Source organism: Hydra viridissima, unplaced genomic scaffold (assembly GCF_058129835.1).
Source record: "Hydra viridissima isolate aposymbiotic clone 2 unplaced genomic scaffold, HvirCarnegie_v1 scaffold_2, whole genome shotgun sequence".
NCBI classification, from domain to species: domain Eukaryota; kingdom Metazoa; phylum Cnidaria; class Hydrozoa; order Anthoathecata; family Hydridae; genus Hydra; species Hydra viridissima.
In genome coordinates this window covers 6921434-6945455 of record NW_028324301.1, presented here as the reverse complement: position 1 = coordinate 6945455, position 24022 = coordinate 6921434, and the positions used below count along the sequence as shown (strand labels likewise).

The window sequence follows — 24022 nt, the reverse complement described above, 5'->3', positions numbered from 1 at the left end:
ACCAGAAGACTCGTGTTATTTCTTAATTTGAAATATTTTTGTTGAATCTTCAACGGGTTAATCGAGAAAACAGATCAATCAAGACTGTTCGATCGATGTTAATCTGTCGATTGCCACATACCAATCATATTGTGGTATACGTTTTAGTAAATTTTCTTCTGTAATTACTGTTTATTATTCATAATTGAAAAAATAAAGGTCAATATTTAAAATTCATAGAATAAGATAACCTGAAAAGTTTTATCTCGATGTGGGGATTAATTGAGTGGTCCAATCGTGAAATAAAAAAATTCGAACAGCAGTATCAAGGTTAAGGCATTTTATAAGAAAAAACGTGAATTAAATTTTTGAAAAGTATATCTTTTTGAAGCACTTTAGGGCATAGTTACCGATGTAAAATTAAAAGGATGAATATATTGATATAAAAGGATTATGTAGTTCACGAATTGTCTTTTAAATTATGATTTTTACTCAGAAGAATTTAACGTAGGAGTTTTGCATATGTAGATTTATCCGTTTTAAATGTCAAAATTACATGTCTTGGAAGTTGTACCAAACCATAAACTTAATTTCTTTTAGAAACTGTTTGACATCTCATACCAAAGTATTTTATGTCCGTAACAAATACGAATATCCGTCTGTAACATATATAGATCACATCCACAACACAACAGATTTCATATAAAGTTAAATTGGATTTTCACTTATTTTTAAATTTGGCGCAACCAGGTTTGAGGGAGAGGAGGGGAATAAGAAGCGAAGATTCTGGATTAGCGACTCGCTTTGCTAAACCGTTGGAGACACCATCTCCTCCAAAAACATCAGTCTCTATGTAAAAGACAACATAAAATGTCGCAAGAAACAGCGTGTTAAAAAAAAATTTCATTTTCGTCAAAAAATAAAAAATCTATTCTATCTATCCTTCAGTCAGTTATTTATTGAAGAATATTGATAACTATTCTTTGTTTTATCATCTTTTACAAAAACTTTAACAGAAAATCAGTATAAAGGAAATTTAAGTCTTTGAAAATAACTACACAGGTAGCAAATTAATAGTCGTTGCTAGAATAGTAGGTCCATTTCCATAGGTGCTTTTCATTTGCTGTACCCATGTAACAGAATGTAAGCCCTTGTAGCCAATCATTGCAAAAGATGATCGATATTCTCTTTGAAAAGGATGTTTTCCACCAAGTAATTCAAGCGTGTAATAACATTTTTCAAATGCATATTGAGTGGTTTCATCCTGGGCTGCAACCAAGACAATCGAACTACAAAAGATAAAGTTAATAGGTTCTATACGAAATAACTGTTTGATAAACCATAGCAACAAAAAAACAAACAAACTGTGTTTTGCAATCGACAAAATGCAATATTGTAGAAAATGTTGGTACATTTAATGACAAATGTGGAAGTCCACTGTCTAAAGATTTACAAACTTACTAATTTTAATAAACATACTCATTTTTTAAAGCTTGGAACCAGCTATATGTCTTATCACATGCTTGAAAGTCACCATGCCAGTCGAATGCCACACTTTCTATAAACGCACCTGTAATTTGTAGTAGACAATTTGTTATCCAATTGCTTAGCCCTTAGTAACATGTGTACAATAAAATACGACAAAATTTTTTTGCATATAGTAACTTAGTTTTGCACCCTGATTTATTTATTTTTTTAAATAGTACTCTTAGCTACTCTTAAGCTTTCTATTCATATACGTACTTATTTATCAAACATTTTCAAAATAATGTTTAAACAGTCGAACCATGGACGTATAAGAAATGGACGTGCAACTCAACTGGATTAAACAACTGGATTGTTTAACATCAAAGAGGCCGCAGAAATCAGCGAGCCATGCGAGTTTCCGACAAGCTCTAACTTTTTACCCCTCAACAAAAAATCTATTAAAATGGCTGCCGATAGATTTAAAACAGAAACTCTGATCACGTGGTATTAGTTTAAACTTTTAAAACATTTGTCTAATAAGACTGTTCAGGATAAAGTAACTACTTCGCGTGTTGACAAATTACTAAACAAATTACATCAAGGTGATGGAAATGAGTTGTCGGTACGAACAGATTTTAGCTTTTTTTTCAAGATAAACATTTGTTAATTTGGGAACTTTTTTCGTGTAAACAAAGTCTGTCAATGACCTGTAAGGATAATTTTAAAATGACTAAAAAAAGTATAGTAAAATATAAAAAAGCTTAAATAAATTTTTTTGTCAAGATCTGGTTTCATTCAACTCCTTCATTCACCAGCCTTCATTTTTTTTTTTTTTTTAATTACTTTTTCTGATTGTCACTTTTTTTGCCTCGACTACTCTACAAGCTCTATAATATATATTCCACTATGCATTATTTTTTTAATAGGTGTATTCTCTAATGGGCTTTTTTATAATTCATTTGATAGAGCAAAACCTTTTAAAAAGTTATTCAAATTTAAAATTATCTTGCAAAACGCGGCCAGATATTTCATGTTTTCGTTTTTCATATTTCATATAATATTTCATTTGTTGTAAAAAGCACATAATAACCCATTTGTTTTTGTCAAATAAAAATTAGTTTATATATAGCTGGTAAATCATTTTATGTTAATATTAAATACTTAGTTATTCTTGCGGTTTGCCTTAAATTGGCTTTGCTAAATTCTTTAAAACTGTGACAAATTATTTTTTTCTTTATTGTATTTATGTTCATTTTATGTATAAGTTATTTATCCTTAACTGTATATATTTCTGTTGTTAAACATAAAAACAGAAAATTCTGTAATATTCATAAACTGGAAGTCTACAGCAATATAATAGATGGAGTAGTTCCCTGGTCATGAACCATTGTGCTTTAGGTAGCTATTTATTATATCTCTATTTATACATGTACTAAAGTAGTAAATGATCTCAACTTCTATATCATCATCAGCGTTATTTTTAAAAGTATTAAGAATGTCTACATATACAAAATTAAGCTTAAAATTTGGTTCTATTGCTGTTATCTTTAATAACTAAAAGGAAGTTGATGTAACTGGTTAGACGAGACCAAATATTTTCGACGAATCCGACAGACTTGAAGAGAATTAAATTTCTATTGTGTAAAACAAAAGATTTGTAAAAATTTGCAACGAGCATGGTTTGGAAAAAAAACAACCTCTTATACGTCCGTGGTCGAACTTGAAATCCCGTGGGTACGCTTTTTACAATTTCCAAAAAGAAAATGGTAAAGCCTTTATTTGGAAGCCCTTTAAAGATGAAGGTGAAGCTCGTTCAACGATTTATACTTTAATCAAACATGCAGAACAAAGGAAAAAATGTTACTAGAAAGAAAAGAGGCGGTCGAAAGCCAAAATTTAAAACTCCTAGTAACTGTGCTCAACTTAAACGAATGTTTGATAGCATCAAAAAAAAATTCAAATATAGCTAGTAAACGATTTCAAATATACTCAAGAAAATGAAAAACCCGATTATTTGCTTTAAAAGATTAAAAAGACCGAATATATCACCTGTACAACGTTCGGTAGCTCGCCAGAAATGCCGCAACCAATATTTCAAATATAAAAATTACAAATTTTTAATTGATGATGAGTTGTACTTTACATTATTGAATGCTAATTTGTCTGATATTTTTTATTCCAGTGACTGAAATAAAGCAAATAACAGTGTCAAATAATATGGTCAAATAAAATATGAAGATAAATTAATAATCTGGTTACCATTTCGCCTTCTGGAATCTCCAATTATTATATTGAACCGAGCAAAATGGTTGTTAATCAAAAGGTGTACCTTGAAGAATCTTTGGTAAAACGGTTGCTCCCTTTTATTAAAAAGCAGCATTCTAATGATCGGTATGTATTTTGGCTTCTTCACATTTGCAAATTCGGTACAAATATGGCTTCAGAACAAGATCCTGTACATACCAAAAACCATGAGTGTTGCAAACGTGCCAGAAATACGTGTCATGAGCCATGAAACTGTTTTAAATTAGCGAAAATCGCCACAAATTGTATCTTAATATTATTGACTAAAGACTTATTGCTTAAGCTCTAAGTTCGAATAGGATCGTGTCATATATGGCTCGCTTCGACTCGTCTCTTTAACTTATGTAAGCATCTTATGCTTGTGTAAGTTCATTTCTAAAAATGATACAACTGTAAAACCTGTCTATTTGGAGTCTCATGTTTTGTATTATTTCCACCGACCTTTGCCTTAGAACAAAGAGCATTCTGAAGTTTAATCTTAGTTGTAACTAAAAAATGTCAAACAAAATCTAGATTTTAACAGAGTAGACAAGCTGGTTTTAATCATAAAAGGTTGTGCCACTTCTAAACAACATAAAAAAGACTGGTATCTGGAACATGACAGCAACAGCGATTAACAGTCTGCCTAACTTTAAGCATTTGAAACTGAATAAAGTAATGATTACGATGAAGTTAAAATATAACTACTGCAGCCAAGCCAATTAAGTATTTCTATATTTGATAATGAATAACAAAACTTACAGATGGATTTGTAGTCAAACCTACAGGGCAGCAATCGATAAATCACTGTATTAAGTTCAAAAATTTGAGTATTGGACAGAACAAACACAAATGCTTGCTTAATATCACGTATACTTTCAAAAAGTATCATTCATCGTTAATGACAGTTGTCTCATTTGTCATAACATTGGGATTGGTCATAACATTTAAGGATAGCCTGTTGTCACTATTGGAGGTACTGCTACTCGAAGCAATAGAGTGTTTAATTTTTTAAAAGAGAAATCCCCCAGCCTGGTTATCTATCAACTAATTTAGCAACTGACACAATTGAATTCTATATGACAAGTTAATAAAGCTCATGGCTCTTTTGAGTGACTTACAAAAGGCACTTTTCATACTAAAAAAGTTCATTTTTGATTTTTTATGATTTTTGTTTAGAAACAACAACTTTATTACACATGTCCATTACACATATTACACTTTATTACACTTGAAACAACAATTACACGTTTCAAGTTATGCATTTACAAATCTCAAAGATAATAAAGAATTTTTCTTGCAAAAACTAACTTCTAATACTATAATTGATCCCAAGCAGCTATACAAGCTTGAAAACATTTTTAGTCATTTACTTTAAATTTAAACAGCTTTTGGACAAAACTTTATTTAAATACCATAAAATATCCAGCTTTATTTATATATAAATTAAGAGTTTTTTATTATAGACGTATAATTATTATGAAAGTTGTTAGGATTTCTCAAAAAGCTATTTTAAGATACCCTAAAATACATAATATATGAAAAAAGAAACTTTACTTAAGAACAAATTTGTATATATACAGTGTCTAGCTTTAAATATTTCATACCTGTAAATGCATTTATAGCAACAAAGTTCATTCCTCTCTTCATCAAACTGTATTGTATTTTATCCACATGAATTGTTGAAATGCCACATCCTGTGATATATGGGTCAGCACATCCCTCAGAACGAATAAAAATGTCAATGCCTCCTGCAAAAGCAATTTTCTTAACATTTTACTTAATATTTTACTAAAACTTTAACTGAAAGCCATCCAGCAAAATTTTTTAAACAGAACAACATACGCAGTAATTTAATTTTCTCTGTAAGAATAGTAGGTCCTTTTCCAAAGCTGCTTTTTGTTTGCTGTACCCATGTAACAGAATGTAAACCTTTGTAGCCAATCATTGCAAAAGATGATCGATATTCTCTTTGAAAAGGATGTTTTCCACCAAGTAATTCAAGCGTGTAATAACATTTTTCAAATGCATATTGAGTGGTTTCATCCTGGGCTGCAACCAAGACAATTGAACTACAAAAGATAAAGTTAATAGGTTTTATATGAAATAACTGTTTGATAAACCATAACAACAACAAAAAAAAAAAAACAACTGAGTTTTTCAATCGACAAAATGCAATATTGTAGAAAGTGATTTGATAACAAATGTGGAAGTCCACTGTCTAAAGATTCACAAATTTACTAACTTTAATAAACATACTCATTTTGTAAAGCTTGGAACCAACTATATGTCTTATCACATGCTTGAAAGTCACCATACCAGTCAAATGCCACACTTTCTACTAATATACCTGTAATTTTCAACAGATAATAATTTTTAAATCTAATGACTTAGTATTTCAGTTTAAACTTGTAAGAAAATAGGTACAACTTAGAAATCTTCTAAGAATGATGAATTTGTTTGAAATTAGGGTATATTACTATAAATTACATTTGAATCTAAATTCATTTTACTTTTCATAATTAAAAGTTAACTTTTAAATACAAAGTTTAAGTAAAACTCAAGTTGATTTATTAAAACTAAAAAAAATCAATATTTTATAATTTTGAGATCTACAGTGTCTGACAAAATGTTATGATTAATATTCCCTTCAAAATGTAAATGTGATTTAAACTACTGAGTAGGGTATCAAAAACATAATAATAAATATTATTAATGTTAATAAATGAGTTGTAATAATATCTATTTTATTTATATTACTTATACTAATAAGTATGAAGTTTTAACAAAAAATACAACTAGAAATATTTATGTTTACATATTTTTATTTTTCATTCATTTTTTCCTAGATTTTTTATCTAGGATGGGTCAATTTAGGTTAATTCATCATAGATTATGTGGTGTAAGGAAGTAGTCATTTGTCACAGTATTGGTCCTACTGGCTAAACCATTGTATTAGTTGTATTGGTCATACTGTAAAGAAAAAATAAGCAAGGTTTTTTAACAGTGTAGAATATTCCACAGGCTATAGGTAAGGATACACATATAACTATGCTTTACATATATGAGAATCAGTACTATTTTTGAAAAAATTAAGTAATAGAAGATTGCTTCATTTTGTCCAATCATCTTTGATTGATTTTGTTAGTGACATTCAAAAGTTTGGACTCTAATTCTAAGTCAATTGTAAACAAGGTTAATCAGTTCAAAATTTCAATTTGCCCAATCAACTTCATTTCACATTGGCAGTGATTGGGATGCGGGTTCAGGTATTCATTAATTATTTTGTTAATGGACAATGGTTGAGATTTTTTGGTTGCTTACTATCAAGGTTTTCAAGGGCTAAGTCTAGTCTTGAATTACAAAGTTGCTTCATGTCAAACTCTAACTTTTCTATAGCATTGTCATTCTTACCATTATCCATCATCTCTTCAAATGGTCATTATGGTTATCCAAAGCACCTTTCCAAGCTTCCACTGAGATTCCTGACTTGCAAAAACAGCTAATGACTGTTTTCTCAGTTATATCATTCCAAAGTGTTTTGAGCATTATCATGGCTTTGAGGATTAATGTTGGGGGCAGTTGTTTACCCTTTTCTATAGCTCTTATTATCTTCCAAAATACTAGGGATTGGTATTTACCTTTCAAAAACCTGAGAAAAAAAAACTTTTTTATACATGTATTATATTTTCTTATAAAAGAATAAAGGAAAAAATTATATATTGAGGTATATATTTTAGTATATATATTTGGTATATATTAACATATTAGTATTGGTATTCATACTCTAATGACAATATTTCAAATTTACATGTGATTCTGAAGCGTTAAACTGTTTCTTTAAAACTTCTACACATAAATTTATGTATATGTTATAGGTGTTCATTATAGGAAAAAAAAATCTTTTTTTTAGTTAATAAATGCATTCTATTGCAAAATAAAAACATTCAATAATGATTCGGCCTAATTAAAACAAGCATTTCTGATAACTCCCTGTTCCATGGGCTGTGTACAGGAAGTAGTATTTGGTGGTGAAAATTGTAAATCAATAGCTTTTAGTCCTGAGACTACTGGATGAGGTAGATCAACCTTTCTTCCTTGCATTTCAAACTTATGATCAAGCTTGCACAATTATTCCTCAAAAAGTGTTCCATCCATCCATGCTTTTTTTTTGTGATATCTACAAGGAAGATTATGAATGTGCTTGAAGCATCTTGGGTAGGGAGACTTTTCAACCACCAATTTTTTTTTCATTGAGAGCGTTTGACGCAGGATCTTTTCACTAAGAACATTTGATGCAGCTATCCCGGTTAACCATTCTTTGTTGCTTTTTTTTCCCCTGAACACTGTTTACCTCAGAAATGAAAAGATTTTGATGAAAATGCTTCATAGAAGAGATCAAATTCGTCTGCATTGAAAATATATTTTATTTTTTATCCAGCTAATATTGTTGGTAAGGTTGTTTCTTCCCAAGGTGCAGTCATACCTTGATAACTTTTCCTAACTCTCCAGAGACCTCTTTGAAGGTAGCGCCACAACTAAAAAAGAGACGATAAATTTTATAGCCTATCTGACATTACTTTGGCTTGAAATACAGAATATTGTTCAAGGAAAATTACCTTTCCTTCCAACTTCTCAACCATTTACCTTTCCTTCCAACTTCTCAACCGTCCGTTTGATGCTTTAAAATTTGAATGCAATTGCAAATTCATGAGTTTTCTTTAAAAGAATAGGACGACTAACAGGAATGTTGTTATTACCCATTGATGTAAACCACTTCAACAAGATTTGATTATATTTTTCCTACATTCCTGTTTTGACATGTTGACGCTTTAATGATGAATTTCAAAAGCATCAAACATCTTTTTTTCATTTTTCTTCCAAGTAGCAAGAGTACTAACAGGAATGCTAAATTGGTTTGCTTCATCTTTATTCAGTCTACCCTTTTCTAATTCTTTAACGTGCTATACTTTACTTTCAAAGTAATCTCATTATCCTTTCTTTTTGCAGCCATTTTATTCATGTCTGCCATGAGTAAACAAATTCAAAGAAACTTTAAAAGACTCAAGCATATTGAAGCATTTGAATCTCAGCATTCAAATTAACTATAGTAAAATAACAAAAGATAAAAAGAACTCCAATTTTAAAAGCAAAATTTGAAGTATATAATGAAAAATATGTCCATAGGACCCAAGAATCTGTTCAACTTACATGATTTTTCAAAGTATGAGAGTTCAAATTTAAGGAGTTTTCTTGTCAGTGTTTGCTAGTAAACTCTGACAGGACCAAAGAACTTGTTCAAAATAAAAAATCTTTCGAATTATAGGAGTTCGAATTGCATTATAGGAGTTCAAATGTATCTTTATTAACTTTTATCTATAAATTTTTTTTTATATATGTAATTGTTATCAATATAGTTGTTTTAAATAAGTTATTTTTCCAGTCTGTCAAATATTTAAAAGCTTTGATAGCCAAAGTACTCACTTTTACAATTCTAACTGTCATCTATCTTCTAAGAGTTAATGCCTCTCTGCTAAAACTGTCTGCTCTGGGAAGTAAGAAATCTGTCAATTTCCTGTTTCAGCTGTGTTCATTATGAAACTGATTGTTTTTCATAAAATTGTCCACAACTCTGAATATATAGTAATAATCTGTAGGAAGGATTTCTGGTGAATATGGAGGGTGAGGTAGAACTTCCTATTCCAGCTCAAACAGTTACTGTTGAGCCTTCTGTTGAATGTTCTTTGTCACATGATGTCTGGTGTTTTTGAGGAGAAGAGGAATATTTCTTTGATTTAGCAGTGCTGGGCAAGATTTTAGTAGAGATTTGTGGATATGTTTGAGCTGAGCACAATAAATTTTGGCAGCAATAGATTACCTGTTTCACTTGATGAACTATTCCAATTCTGACCTACCAAATACACAAGTGAAGCTTGCGCAATTGAAGGTCAGCTTTGAGCACCCTTTGGGATCTTTTATCTAGGTCTAATTTGACACTTATCGTTGATTATCCTAAACCATTCACTTCTCATTTGAGGTGAAGATTAGGCTTTTACTTGTGTTGTAAGAGCAATAATGCACCAACAGTAACTTGATGGATTTTGTTCTTCTTGACAATTTGTGTAAAATCTATCAGGTTTTGAGGTTCAAAAAGCTGTTACAAAACTAACATTGAGTGCAGGACAAAACATTTCAATGTAGATTGTACACTTGACTGTAAAATTAACGCACCACATTTTGATTTATTTTAATGTTCGTCAATACTATCATATATTTTGGCAAACATGTTAAGACATATTTATATTAACATACTAAAATATTTGGCAAAACATATTAGAACACATGAGCACAATTGTTTAGATGATAATAATAAAATTGACTTTGAGGAAAGTGAAAAAAAAAAACTAAAACCAAAAATATGGTTCGTTTGATAAAATAAAGTAAATTGATTATTGTTATGCACACTAATACAGCTTAAACTGAAACATTTTTGATTTATCAATAACTAGTGTTAACACCTCTTGATGTTATTACAGCCTGACAGCGCCATGGCATACTTTCAATTAGAGATCTAATTGTTTTTTTGAGAGATATCTTCCCACACACATGTAAGACTTTGTCGCAGCTCATCTAGGCTATTATGTGGTGGATATTGATTCTTACACAACATCCAAATTTTTCCCAAAAACGCTCTAGTTCAAGCTGGCCAGTTCAAAACTTGATTATTAACATTAATTAAGTATTCAGTAACAATATGTGTTGTATGTGGTCTAGCATTATCCTGCATAAGAAGGAAGGCATTTCCAATGTACAGTGCAAAAGGTACCACAAAAGGTTCTAAAATGTCTGCTATGTATTGTTGAGAACTCAGACATCCATCATCAACAATAAAAGGCTCTGTACAAGCTGTTAAAGATATTCCACCCCATACCATAAATGAGCTGCCTCCATATAAAGTGGTTTCTCAAATGTTACAAGCGAAATATCTTTCATTTGGTCTTCTGTACACTCTTGGAGAGTGATCAGAACTTACAAGGCAAAAACTTGACTCATCTGTAAATAACACCTGTCTCTAATTTTCCAGTTCAAATTCCTCCTTGCAAAAGCCAGCCGTTTCTTTGGTGGTCTACAGACAATCTGGGATCAGTAGCTGCTGCCCAAGGTCATAAATTTAAAGCACAAAGTCTTCTTCTTTAGAATCTTGACTAGCAGCAGTTCCATGAACCTCAGCAAGTTGCATTTGTAGACTTCATGCAGTAGTGAACTGTTCTCTCAGTGTTTGAAGCATTAAAAATTGGTCCTTCGTGGTCTGCTATGGCCAAGTTGTCTAGCGTGATCATTGGTCTCTACAAACCTTTTTAGAACCCTAACAACTGTTGTATGAGACACTCCAACTGTTCTACCAAGTTCACAATTTGTTAATCTTTAATTGGACAAAGTAACAATTGCAACACATTCATCACAAATTAAATTTTGTCTAGAACGCTGCATTGCGAACAGATGTGTTGCTCAAATGACAGTTATCTTTTCTATTGTTAAAACAATTTAAAACCAATACATACTTTTCTTTTAGAAGTGAGGTTTAATTACAGCAAAACATGCTACTTATGAAAAGCTGCTATAATTTCAAAATTAAACAAGGGAAACGGAATAAACCTGCAAAAGGCGTAACAACAAACATTATTATAATCTTTGTAATTGATAAATCTGGGAAATACATAATAGTTTTCAAAATAAGTTGGAATTTATAAATGGTGTATTAATTTTGGGGTTAAGTGTAGTTTCACAATCCAAAAATCTTGTTTATTTGTTTTGTTTTTAATTTTGTTAAAAAACCACATGGGCCATTACATATATTTAAACAAAGCTATATATTTTAAGATCCTAATAACAAGATATATTCAAAGATTATTCTTTAGAACAAATCAAATTATCCTACTAATACTAGTACTAATGTGCTTGATATTACTACATAAAGTAGCTTTAGCAACATGGATATGTTTTTAGCCATTTACAACAGTTTTAAACAACTTCATGAATCTTTGAGGACCCCTAAATGTTATTGCTCTAAAATTAAGAAAAATTATCATATTGAACAGTGCGTACTTTGAAATATCACGTACCCGTATACACATTTATAGCAACAAAGTTCATTCCTCGCTTCATCAAGCCATATTGAATGTTATCCACATAAATTTTTGAAGTGCCACATCCTATAATATTTGGATCCCCGCATCCTTCAGAGTGAATAAAAATTTCAACACCTCCTACAAATAAATTATAGGTGAAATAAATTATCTAATAATCAGTTAGGGGTCACCCAAAATTCATTTCTGAATTTACAGAAATTTTTTTTTAAAAGCTTTCTCAGTTTAAAACTTTCTCTTCATTTTTTTATTTTTCATTTTTTAGCTTAAAGTAAAACCTTTTCACTTTTATTTAGGTTTTTGCTGAGCTCTATTTCAAAAATATTTATTCTCAGTTTTACCGTCCTTACCATCTATCATAAAATTTAAATAACTATAACGGAATGTAAATATACAGTAAAGTCTTTAAAATAAAACATACCTCGCAATTTTATATTCTCTGTCAGAATAGTAGGTCCTTTTCCAAAGCTGCTTTTTGTTTGCTGTACCCATGTAACAGAATGTAAACCTTTGTAGCCAATCATTGCAAAAGATGATCGATATTCTCTTTGAAAAGGATGTTTTCCACCAAGTGATTCAAGCGTGTAATAACATTTTTCAAATGCATAATAAGTGGCTTCATCCTGGGCTGCAACCAAGACAATTGAACTACAAAAGATTAAGTCTAAAAGATTTAATCTATGATAAAAAAAAAAAGCTTAATTTTGCAATAACTTATAACAGTTTTGAGAACAAATGAAAAATTTTGTTGTTTTAAACTATTTATAAACTTGAATAAGCATACTTGTTTTTTAATGCTTGGAACCAGTCATATGTCTTATCACATGCTTGAAAGTCACCATGCCAGTCAAATGCCACACTATCTACTAATGCTCCTATGTTTATAAGTTTCAAAAACAAGAATATTAAATATCTTTTGAATAATTCTCATATCTGTTAACATTATTCTTGAAAAGTAGAATTTAAACTTAAAAGGAATATGAATCAGCGTAGTACATCATGAACTTTTTTTAAACATGTCTTACCAGTGTAAACATTTAAAGCAACAAAATTCATTCCTCTTTTCATTGAACTGTATTGAATATTATTTACATAAATGGATGAAATTCCAGTGCCTTTTGTAATATATGGATCCCCAAATCCCTCAGAACGTATGACAATTTCAATACCAGCTAAATAAGCAGCATGTAAATGTTACAGAGATTTATGTAATTATTTGCAAATACTTTATTGTTTTATTAAAAAACTTTGTTGTATTAGAGAATCTTACGTAATAAACAATCAGTAAGGCTTGTGGATCCAACATTTGCACTCACTGTTCCAGCTGGGCAAGGAAAGCACTCAGTGCTTTTACTCATTGGTTGATAAGTACCAATTGGACATGCAAAGCAATTTTCCAAACCATTGGAGGAATAAGTACCAGGTTTGCAGATCTCTACTCAAACAAAAAGACTAATTCACAGTTAAAAATTATTTTTTCATTACCTATGAACTAGCAGAGTTTTATCTAATATTTGCAGAAACGTTTATTAAAAACATTTTACCTTTGCAAGAATAGTAATCATGAGCATAAATGCCATTAGTTGAAGTGTTTTCTGAGCATTTTTCACAAGACATTTGAGCTTCATTTGGTTGATAGGTACCTACTTCACACACTTTACATTTGGAAATATTCCGATCAAAGTATGTTCCTTTTGCACATTGAACTTAAAAAAAGAAGATGAACAAGTGTCAAAATTCAAATACATTTCAGCATAAATAAGAGCAGTTTACATATAACATTTTACTTACTGCATCGATTTATACTTCCTTTGTTGTTATCACTTCCATTGATGTTTACAAGCTCGTAACCATCTTTGCATGTTATTATGGATTCATATGATGTGAAATCTTTCTCATCAATAACATTTGCTTTGAAAACCTGAAATTTAATTTTTTTTTTAAAAAAAAACTGAAACTAAAATTACTATAACAGGAGTTTCAAACTGATTCCAGTATTTCAACAATTATTATTAATTAGAAATGAAAAAAACACTTGTAATTTAGGCCTAAAGCTAAAATAATATAGATTTTGATTTGATTTTTCATATACATACTTTTTAAATAAAAGTATATATTTATATGACTAAATTATACATATTTTTGTATATATATATATATATATATATATATATATATATATATATATATATATATATATATATATATATATATATATATTTATAGAGTGCATTAAAAAAAAACTAAAAAATAAAGCATAGTTAGTACAATAACAGATTGTATAAAAACCTTTTCATTAAGTGTGGACTTTAATGCTGTAATAGAATCATGTGTAATTTGAAGCTTATTTATGTTTTGAGAGTGGCCACGAACATTTAGAGTAAATTCAATGATCATGTTGTTTGCAGAATATGAGTTTGAAGAACATATAATCACTAGATTATCAACTGTGCAATGATCAGCAGATGTTTTACAATACAAATTATCAATAACAAAGTCATTTTTCATAGCATTTATAAATGCTTGCTTCATCTGCAGCTGTTCAACTTCATCAACACATTTTCCTGCATACACTTGGAAGTTTGTTTTAATATTTTCAGGAACTTCTCCAACTAAACAAAAGTACTTAATAAATTCAGAACTTCCACAAGAACTTGACAATTAAAAACTTATTTAAAAACTGAAGGATAATTTACCTGAACAGTCTGGCCAAGGCTTGATTCCTCTTTGTATAGGAACAAAAAATACCGGGTTTGATGAAGTAATTTCATTTTGTCCTCTCCATTGCTCATCTTCACCACACACATAAAAGTTGTATAGTTGAGGAAAATCATCACCTTCTAAGAACCAATGATGAGGTTTACATGAAACTGTGCAGATATGTGTTTCAGCAATTCCATTTTTCATAACATTGCAATTTAAGGCACCATTTTCTGGTGGATCGTATAATGTACAAGCTTTTACTATTTTTGAAGAGGTTTACTTAGTCATAATTTAACATAGTTATATGAAACTCAATAACTTTTAAGAGTAAAAAAAAAGTTTATATAAAAATTTTATACTGCAGCCAATACTGTATAAATAAGTTAAAATGAATAATTGTTTTCAATAAAATGTTCAGTCACCCAGACTATAGCAGACATATTTAGTAACATGATATTGCTCATAGCATATATTTATTTTAACATTAGTCAATAAATTTTAAAAAGATGGATTACTTACAGTCTAATTGTATAGTAAATACACATTGGACTTTGTTAAAAGATTGATCTCTTGCTATATATACTATTTTATGTTTTCCTCGTGGAAAAAAGCTACCACTCTGGTGGCTAGGGTTGATATTTACATGTGATTCATCAACATTGTCATGAAATTTTGGCTCATCCCAAAATAGTTGATGAGGAACCTGACCTGTTTCTATAACCATATCACTTGGACAACTGATAGTTTTTGGTGGCTCATTGTCTAAATAGTAAAAAAAACAGTCTTATATAGGTGTCAGTAACATTAAATTATTATCTTAAACTTATTTTTCTCCTTAAAATTGTCAAAACATCATATCTTCATTTTCTAAAAAAAAAATTAACCTTTGACTGATAGATGCACTTCACAAGATCTTTTGTTTCCTGAAGAATCAGTTGCTGTATATAACACACGAACTGGATTTCCTACAAAAACCTTCAGTGGTGAAGACTTATCCATGGTTATTTCAGGCTTAAGACCACTGTTATCAGTTGCTGTTGCCTCAAGTAGATCAATCATGGCATAGTTCTTGTTTGGTAAGTTAAAGTACTCTGATGTCAATGTTGGACAAACAATATTTGGTGGCTCTATATCTAAAAGAAGAAAACTTGATTTTTAACATAGCAATATTCATTGGATTTTTTTTATATTTACAGCCATAGACTACTATAGATTAACTTTTGAACAGTTTTCAAGTAGTTTAATTTAAAAAGAATTTTTAACTACCTTCACATTTTCCTGGCAATCCACTCCATTTACCATCTCCTTGACAAGTTATGTAGAGATTGCCTATCAACTTAAAACCTTTTTTACAAGACATAGTGCAAATTGATTGACATTTACTACTAGCACCATTACAAACATCATCATGTATGCCATGTGGGTCCAAAGGGAGTTGAGGACATGTAATCTCTAAAAAAGTTAATTTAAAAAAATGATTTCTGTCATCCTAATTGTAAATGTAAATATCATAATAAATCTAAATTTTAAAAAACTAATTCTGCCATCCTTTTGGAAATTTCTATTGCTAGTATGAAATGAGTATTTACATAATTTCATTATCATTTATTGGATAAAAAAAAGGGATCTTTAAACAGGTGTAGGCTATAAATAAGATTATAAAATGAATATATTTTTTTGTGTAGATACTTTATCTTTTTTATAAGTAAAAAGAATGATAAAAATGTTTCTTTTATCTTATCATAATTTTAATTTGAGTTTTAATTACTGATACAGTAAATCCTTAGAAGGAGACCATACCTTTCTCTCTGATATGTCCGACAGGATCTGGGCATATTTTAGGTCCTACACTATCACAGTTAACATGAGCTATCCTATACTTTTCAACAGATCTATAATGTTGAAGTCGCCGCTCTGTAGGACAATTACCATTCCAAATATGCATTTCCCACTCAGTCCACTCACCTTCTATGCATTCTTTGTAAGGGCAGTTACCTAGAGAAAAGCAATAGAAGAAATCTGATTTTTACATTCTTAAGTATTTTATTTTACTTTAATTTAAAACAAAATAAATAATGTTTGGAAAATATCAATTTCCTCATTCAAAGCATTTGTAGATAACATAAGATAAGATTTCATATAGAAATCAGATATCTTAACATAAGATCTTAGAAAGTAATATCTTAGCTATTATTATAAAACAGTTTTTAAATTGATAAACAAGACTTACATAACACTCTTTCATCCTCTAAGGATCCAAACACACATTTATCTGTTATACCATCACAATTTGTCTGCTGACCTTCATAAATGTAACTAGCAATTATTTCACGTACTCGCTTTTGCTTGACACACAGGTTTGGATTTGGAGGTGAGCTCCATGATGCCCATTCTGAAAGAGCACATGAGCTTGCTTTTTTGCAGCTACCTTTAATACAACAGAACTATTTTAACATACATGATGTATTGTTTCCTGTCTTAATTTTAGGAAAAGGAAATTTTGCATTCTGCACAGCAACTGATGGATCTTATATGCATTCTAGTATATACTAAATTGTTAAAAAACAGCTTTCTGCCCATTTGTGAAGTTATTATCAATAGCTGCTGTTTCACACAAGAAATCAACAAATCTACTACTATAAGGGAATGAGAACTATGACAAGTTTCATCATCCACAGAAGCTGTGCCTCCTCTCTATAGATTTCTTTTCAACAAATTTGATTTTATGAAAAGAAGAAATAAAAATCACTGGTGTTGTTGAAACACTTCATAGTATTTGCTTGTAAATAATTTAAAAGAACAAATTAGCATAAGAGTCAAAATATTGTTTGCAGCTATTTTTATAAGAATAAACAAAAGAAGAATGAGAAAAATTGTTGTTCTATTTTGTACTTAGATAATCCTAATTAGTACAAACAAGAATCAGAAATTTAAGATTATATTCTGCAAAAGTCCAGAAGTGGATGGTGCAAAAGTAATATATAAGTGTGAGATACATGTGCATTCATTTCAACCTGAGCATAAAAAAACAACACCTGAATTTGATGCATATAGCATAAGAGACAGATTTAGTCTCTAAACCTACCAAAATGTTCAGAAAAAAAAGTTAAACAGAAAAATTAGAATGTTGATCTCAACTTTTGTTAAAAGTGAGATGGCAGTACTTGAAAGTACTGGAAAAATCCCAAACTCTTAAGAAAATATTTTTTACTATGCTTAGCTTTCTTCCCTTTTCCACAGAAAAAAAAAGAAACTTTAGTTCTGCTAGTTTTTTTGTTAATAAATTACATACTAGCTTAACTGATGATATTATAGATCAGTTTTAAAACCTTTTCTTATGCAAAAATAGTAAAAATCTAAAATTAGTAAAAAAAATATTAAAAATTATTCAAAATTAAACAATCAATAGATCATATTTAGTTGATTAACCATTTAATTGACAACCAATAAAATAAATAATTAAATTAATTAACAAATGAAATGATTAATTAACTGGTAAAACTATTCATTCCCTTTACTGCAACATTCTTGATAAGATGGATTTGTTTTTGACTGAAATATTGCAAACATTGGTTGTCTAATTCATTATCACATCATTAAGCCATTGTTTTCTTATCACTTTTTTTTTTTTTTTTTTTTTTTGCTAAAAAAGGGGCATGCCACCTAATTCTCCAGTCAAACATTTGTTTAGTTTTGGTGGACAGATACTTACATCTAGACACAGAACTTTCTCTGTTTATAGCAGCTGCATTACAATAAAGCAATTGCTATAGTATTAAAATCAGTAATTTGTACTTCATTTCAATTGAAAAATAACTTTTAATTGAAGTTTTTTGAAATAAACAATTAATTTATTCAATTAGTTCATTTTACTTGAATTGCTTGGTCTGAGAGTTGGTCTTGGTCTTGGTCTGCGCAGTGAATGCCTCAGAGGAGTAATAGAATAAGCCTTAAGATTAGAAATAGTAAAAATATTTGTGGACAGATGTTCAGAGAAAATTAAAAACTCAAGTAGATGAAAATAAAGGTTGTAAAGTAACTTTCAGTTAATTAGTTTTTTGAAATAAGCAGTCAATGACTTCATTCAATCACTTTAATCAATTACTTTATAGTAATACTGTATATTAATTTATGTTAATTTATGAATGTTATATATTTTTAATAACATAATATATTAACTTATGTAACTTTATTAAACTATATACTTTTAACACCATATAATAATTTACATTAATTTAACAGTTAAAAAACTGAACTGCTTAAATTTTACTAAAATGTTCTACTAAAATGAATAAACTTTAAAGCAACTGATAGACTGTATGATTTTATCATTTGAGACCAAAAGTAAGCTGTGATTCCTTTTAAAAAGTGGTAATACAATAATTGCTAAACTTAAATTAAAATTCCTAAAAAAGTTGCTTACACCACGTTCTGCTTTCAGATTCATAATCTCTGTGGCAGCTTGTGATGCTACCATGGCAGCTTGGCTTTTCAGTGTATTGAAAAACTTTTTGTACAACTCGATAACGATATTGTGGTCCACATGAGCCATGGTTTATGCTTCCTGACCACTCGTTCCAGTTACTCCACCAGCAACTATAAACTTCTTGGCATGAGCCTGAAATATTAAAAAATGTAAACATCCACAAAAACGAAATCTTTTTAGAAAACTTTTAGATTAATTTGAATTGATTTCTTGTTTTGGAAATATACATTAAGAAGCTGTAACTCAGAGATGTCAACATTTTCGAGGTTGTAAATTTTACAAACATTTATCAGAAAGGAGAAACTTCTAAGCATATTTCTTTCAAATATGCTACCTAGCTTTTATGTAGACCTATTTCCCTGTATTATGATTTTGTTTAATTAGCTATTTGTCTCTAGACTAGATCCAGTCTGAAACGCAAAATATGATTCGTCCAATGATATGTATTAACTACATATTTAACTAGCGCTACCACAGTGAAGTAAATTTTTTGCTAGCCAGATTTGTTTTGCCAGCCCGAAATGACGCAATTATGAATCAAAGCAAAGCAAAAATGTCAGTTTAAATAAAACTGCTACCGACATTAAAAACTTTAAATACTTGATTCTCTTTTTCTTACGGAATTTTTGTGATGTTAAACATCTAGTTAATATATATCATTGGATTCGTCAGATTGCTTTCTCAGGTCGAATTAGGGTCAGTTTCCACTCATCCGTTTAGCTCCGGGAAAGAGATAGGAAATTAATCACGTGACCATGAGCAGCTTGTAATTAAATTTTCTTGCAGCTCAGTTTTTCCTATCATATCAGTCTTGGGAAAAAGTTAATTTGAAATTAACTTTTTCTCGTGAAAAAGCAAATAACGAAACGAGCAGCCAATCACATTGCTACAATTTTCAAAAAGTAAAAACAAAAAATATATTTTATATACCGAGAGATTAGTTATTTTAACGTTCAATATACATTTAAGGTAAACAATAAGATACTTCAAAAATAAAAGTAAATAAAAGTAGTATATATATATTTACACGCACACACACAAACACGTACACGCACACACGCACACACATATTTATATATGAATATATATATGTATACATACATCCTGCCGCGGGAAAATTAAATTATAAACTGCGCAAATTCATGTGATTAATTTTCCCATCCCTTTTCTGTAGCTAAACGGATGAGTAGAAACTGATCCTTATTGGGATTCACTCTAGGCAGGGAAGAATACTCGTTTAACGAATATGGGCGTACGAATATTTTTTTTTTTTTTTTTTTTTTTCAGTTTTACATTTAATTAGTCATAATACAATAAAGTCCGTAATATATGCTCTCGTAATACAACAAAATCCATGACATATGTTCTTGTAATACATCAAAATCCGAGATATATGCTTTCGTGATGCAATAAAATCCGTGATATGTAGACTAATTTAAATAAAAATTTGGTATCTGATAGAAGATCTAATGATCTTGTCGCCAGAACCATAAAAAGTTATAATAGAATATAACTTAAGCCATTGAATGATATAGACAAATAAAAATGACAAAATACAAAAAACAAAAGAGCGTGTTTATACAAATTTCTTAATTTTAAAAGTATTTCAACATATTGTCATTAAAGAGAATGAATTTTTTTAATTTCTTTTTAAAGACTGGGAAGGTAATTGATAAATCAAAATTAGGTAAAACAATTTTGTTTCAGAGATTGGGTGCACGATAAGCTATACAGAACTGATTGAATTTTGTTCGACAAAAGGGTTCAAAGAGTGAGTTATCATTTCGTAGTGTATACTTATTTTTTGTTTTTAAGGTAATAAAATCTTTAAAAACGTCTAAGGACGGATTGATTTTACATTGAAACATAAAGCATAATATTTTATATATATTCACTTCGTAAATCTTAATTACTTTTATACTTTTGAATAAAAACTTAGAATGCGTAAGTCGATTTTCAAAACAAACTAAGCGTATTGCGTGTTTCTGACGATAGTAAAGAGTACGCAACTTACTTTTGCTTGTACGTCCCCAAGCAATATTTGCATAGTTAATATAACTATGTATAAATGAGTAATAGAGTTGGATTAAAATAATTTTGTTTAAATAATTTCTTGACTTATAGAGGACTCCTATATTTTTAGAAACCTTTGAACGTTCTTTCGAATAATTTTCGAACTAATATTCGTTTGAACAAATATTATTCGTTTGAACGAAAAAATATTCTTGTACGAATATATTCGTTTAAATTTATACTGCATATAGCAGTTCTTACCTGATACATAATATGAAAAAAACGTCGGTAATGATAATGAAATCGAATAATTCAAATTAAAAAAAAAAGTTATGATAATGAGAAAAGAAGTTATTACAATTATAAGGATGAGAAATAGTAATTTAATATTGCAGCTTTTATGTTAAGTATCAGAGATATTTTTTTCAATTATTTTCAATTTCCTTTGACGAGCTCTCATTTATGAGGCCTTTTTGTCATTATAGTAAAAAGATATGTTTCATTTAAGTTTCATACTTTAGTTTTTGGTTAGTTTAGTTTTTTATTTTTTATTAATCACATCAACGTTGAAATTCAGTCAAAAAAAAAAGTTTATAAAATATATTCATCCGTCTTCATAAAATATTCTTGTATATCGAGTATCGCACTGTTTTGAATTTGTTTGATATTAAAGAAGCTTTTCAGCACATGATTATTGCTGGCCTGATGTAAAGCCACGTGAAAGAATAAACTCAATTGAACTGCGCGGACAAATAAAAACATAATTTAAACGACTACTTGCAGATAAAGAAATCCAGCTTCTCAAGAACTCACTAATAGTCATGGTTGAACTTAGTGATCAAATAAGAAACAGATTTCCAATTTTGCAAGATAATTTTATAGCACACATGTAGTCGTGAGATTTAAGACAAGTAATTGAAGTCAATTAATCTTCACCAGACAAAAACGTCGAATTACAGATGCTAATAACCAGTAAAACCATGAAGTCTTCATGCTGACTTCATGTTTCACGCTCCTAACGAAAGATCACTCATCAGCCTGGATTAAAGGAGTTTTTTTTTTTAAAATGATCAAAACTGTTAATGGAGTCTGTCGTACATTAAATCTTGTTAGTGATAGATATGCGCGATGGACGCTGTTGGCCTAGATATTTAAACTTAATATCAATCCAATTCTATATCAGTTGATTACCTGAGGAGTAATTAGTTTGATGAGAATAAATCAGATCATAATACTTTAAAGTTGCTGTAAACACGTTAAAACTGCTGTAAACACGTTAAAGCTGCTGTAAGCACGTTAAAGTTGCTGTAAGCACGTTAAAGTTGCTGTAAACACGTTAAAGCTGCTGTAAGCACGTTAAAGCTGCTGTAAGCACGTTAAAGCTGCTGTAAGCACGTTAAAGTTGCTGTAAACACGTTAAAAAGTTCGTAATAACAAATAAAGTGCAAACTTTTGTATTTGAAATAAATGGAACTTAAAATATTTTATATATTTTTGGACACAAGTTTACAAGATTCTAAAAATATTTTGCATACCTTATGCTATTTTGTTTTAACCTTATGCTATTTTGTTTTCACCTTTGAAGACATAAGACAGATTTGCAATTCGATTATTACCATTAATCTTATATTTCTTACAAGTGTTAAATAACAAATTGATGTATGTATGTAAACTTGTCTCACCCAAACCTTTGTTTAAAGACTCGTATATAAGTTTGAACTTTATTTGTTATTATTTGTTGTTAACAAAAAAAAAACAAACCAAACGCTGATGCTTACTATATCTATTCTGCTTATAACGACTATCATTCTACTTACAACGGTTTTTTTTTTTTTACCGGAGTTGATAGCCCTCCCACCCCCCCACCCCCAGATCTTCCACTGCTAAAACCTTGGGTTTTTAGGGTTTTTTGGTCAAAAAATCTTGGTTTGTTAAACTGGTTGTGGTGACAATTGGAATCATAGAAAAAGTCAACAAAAGGGAGGAGGTTTAATTGCAATTGGAAAGAGGTTTTTATTACGGAAAATGAACTTGCAAATCATCTGTTCTCTGTTAGACGAATGATATTTTTCAATGAAAGGTGGTAGAGAGCTAGATTGTTAATATATTATAACTTTTAAAATATTAAATACGGTATTAGTATTAATATTGTATTTAAGAGTTAAAATCTACGTGCTGTCCCTTTAACATAGAATTTTTTTAACATGCAAAAAAATTTAATTCAGATTTACTTAGGCACTCCAAAAATTTACATAGAATTGAAGAGCTTCACTGAATAAATAATTTCTTTCTAAAGAAGAAAAATTAAAAACAAACTTTTATTGAAACTTACACCAAGATCGATATCGCACTGCTTCAGAACATGGTTGGCTTGCGGGGCATCCGTTGCTTTTACTGTGTGTTGTTATAGAACTTGTCCCAAGAGATTTTTGCAAAGTACAAGTACCTGGGCTCGGTTTCGGAAAAAATTCTGAATAAGAAGTAGAGCATACAGTCCATGAGCATCTCGAACTCGAACTACATGCGTAAGAAAAATGAAGAATGCAGAGGCTAAAAAATAGTAAAAAAATCTTCATATCACACAACTCGAAGTTATGAGATACGAAAAGATTATGCTACCAGGGAACAGGACAGTAGAAACTTTTAAATCAGAATCATAGTTTCCAAACAAATAGATACGTGTAAAAATAGATACGCGTTAAATGTTTGAAGACAGCTGAACAAATACAATTTTTTTTTTCAAGTTGTTTTTATTTTAACATCTTTCTAAGTTTAATCCAAGTATTCAAGAGGTCACAAGAGATGCACAACTGATAAAATCTTGGTAATCTTATAGAAAACTTTTGTGTAAAAATGTTTTGTAGTCTTATTTATCTCTGGTACGAATGTGAATTTTTTTTTCTCGGGAAAAAAGTCAAAAGTCCCCTATATTTATAAATAACAG

General features: G+C 29.7%; 1 protein-coding gene across 1 annotated transcript; it reads right to left on the bottom strand.

The window, feature by feature from the left end:
- Positions 1–916: 916 nt before the first annotated feature.
- LOC145202272 (uncharacterized) lies at positions 917–23750 on the bottom strand. Its single transcript, XM_090079036.1, has 21 exons — positions 23411–23750; positions 19003–19197; positions 16810–17007; positions 16380–16574; positions 15846–16031; positions 15464–15712; positions 15099–15341; positions 14573–14839; positions 14166–14488; positions 13668–13797; positions 13421–13582; positions 13147–13311; positions 12902–13048; positions 12661–12751; positions 12298–12524; positions 11853–11996; positions 5989–6079; positions 5575–5801; positions 5337–5480; positions 1459–1549; positions 917–1268 (listed from the first exon to the last, which is right to left on the bottom strand). The coding sequence occupies exons 1-21, from the start codon at positions 23652–23654 to the stop codon at positions 1034–1036; spliced, it is 3954 nt and encodes a 1317-aa protein (XP_089935162.1). The 5' UTR covers positions 23655–23750; the 3' UTR covers positions 917–1033.
- Positions 23751–24022: the final 272 nt, after the last annotated feature.

Coding starts and splice junctions, on each gene's coding strand:
- LOC145202272 (XM_090079036.1), bottom strand. CDS start 23,654: ATGAAGATTTTTTTACTATTTTTTAGCCTCTGCATTCTTCATTTTTCT. Junction 11,997..12,297: donor AGAGAATATAAAATTGCGAG/GTATGTTTTATT, acceptor ATTTATTTGTAG/GAGGTGTTGAAATTTTTATT. Junction 5,802..5,988: donor TTCCAAGCTTTACAAAATGA/GTATGTTTATTA, acceptor TATCTTTTGTAG/TTCAATTGTCTTGGTTGCAG.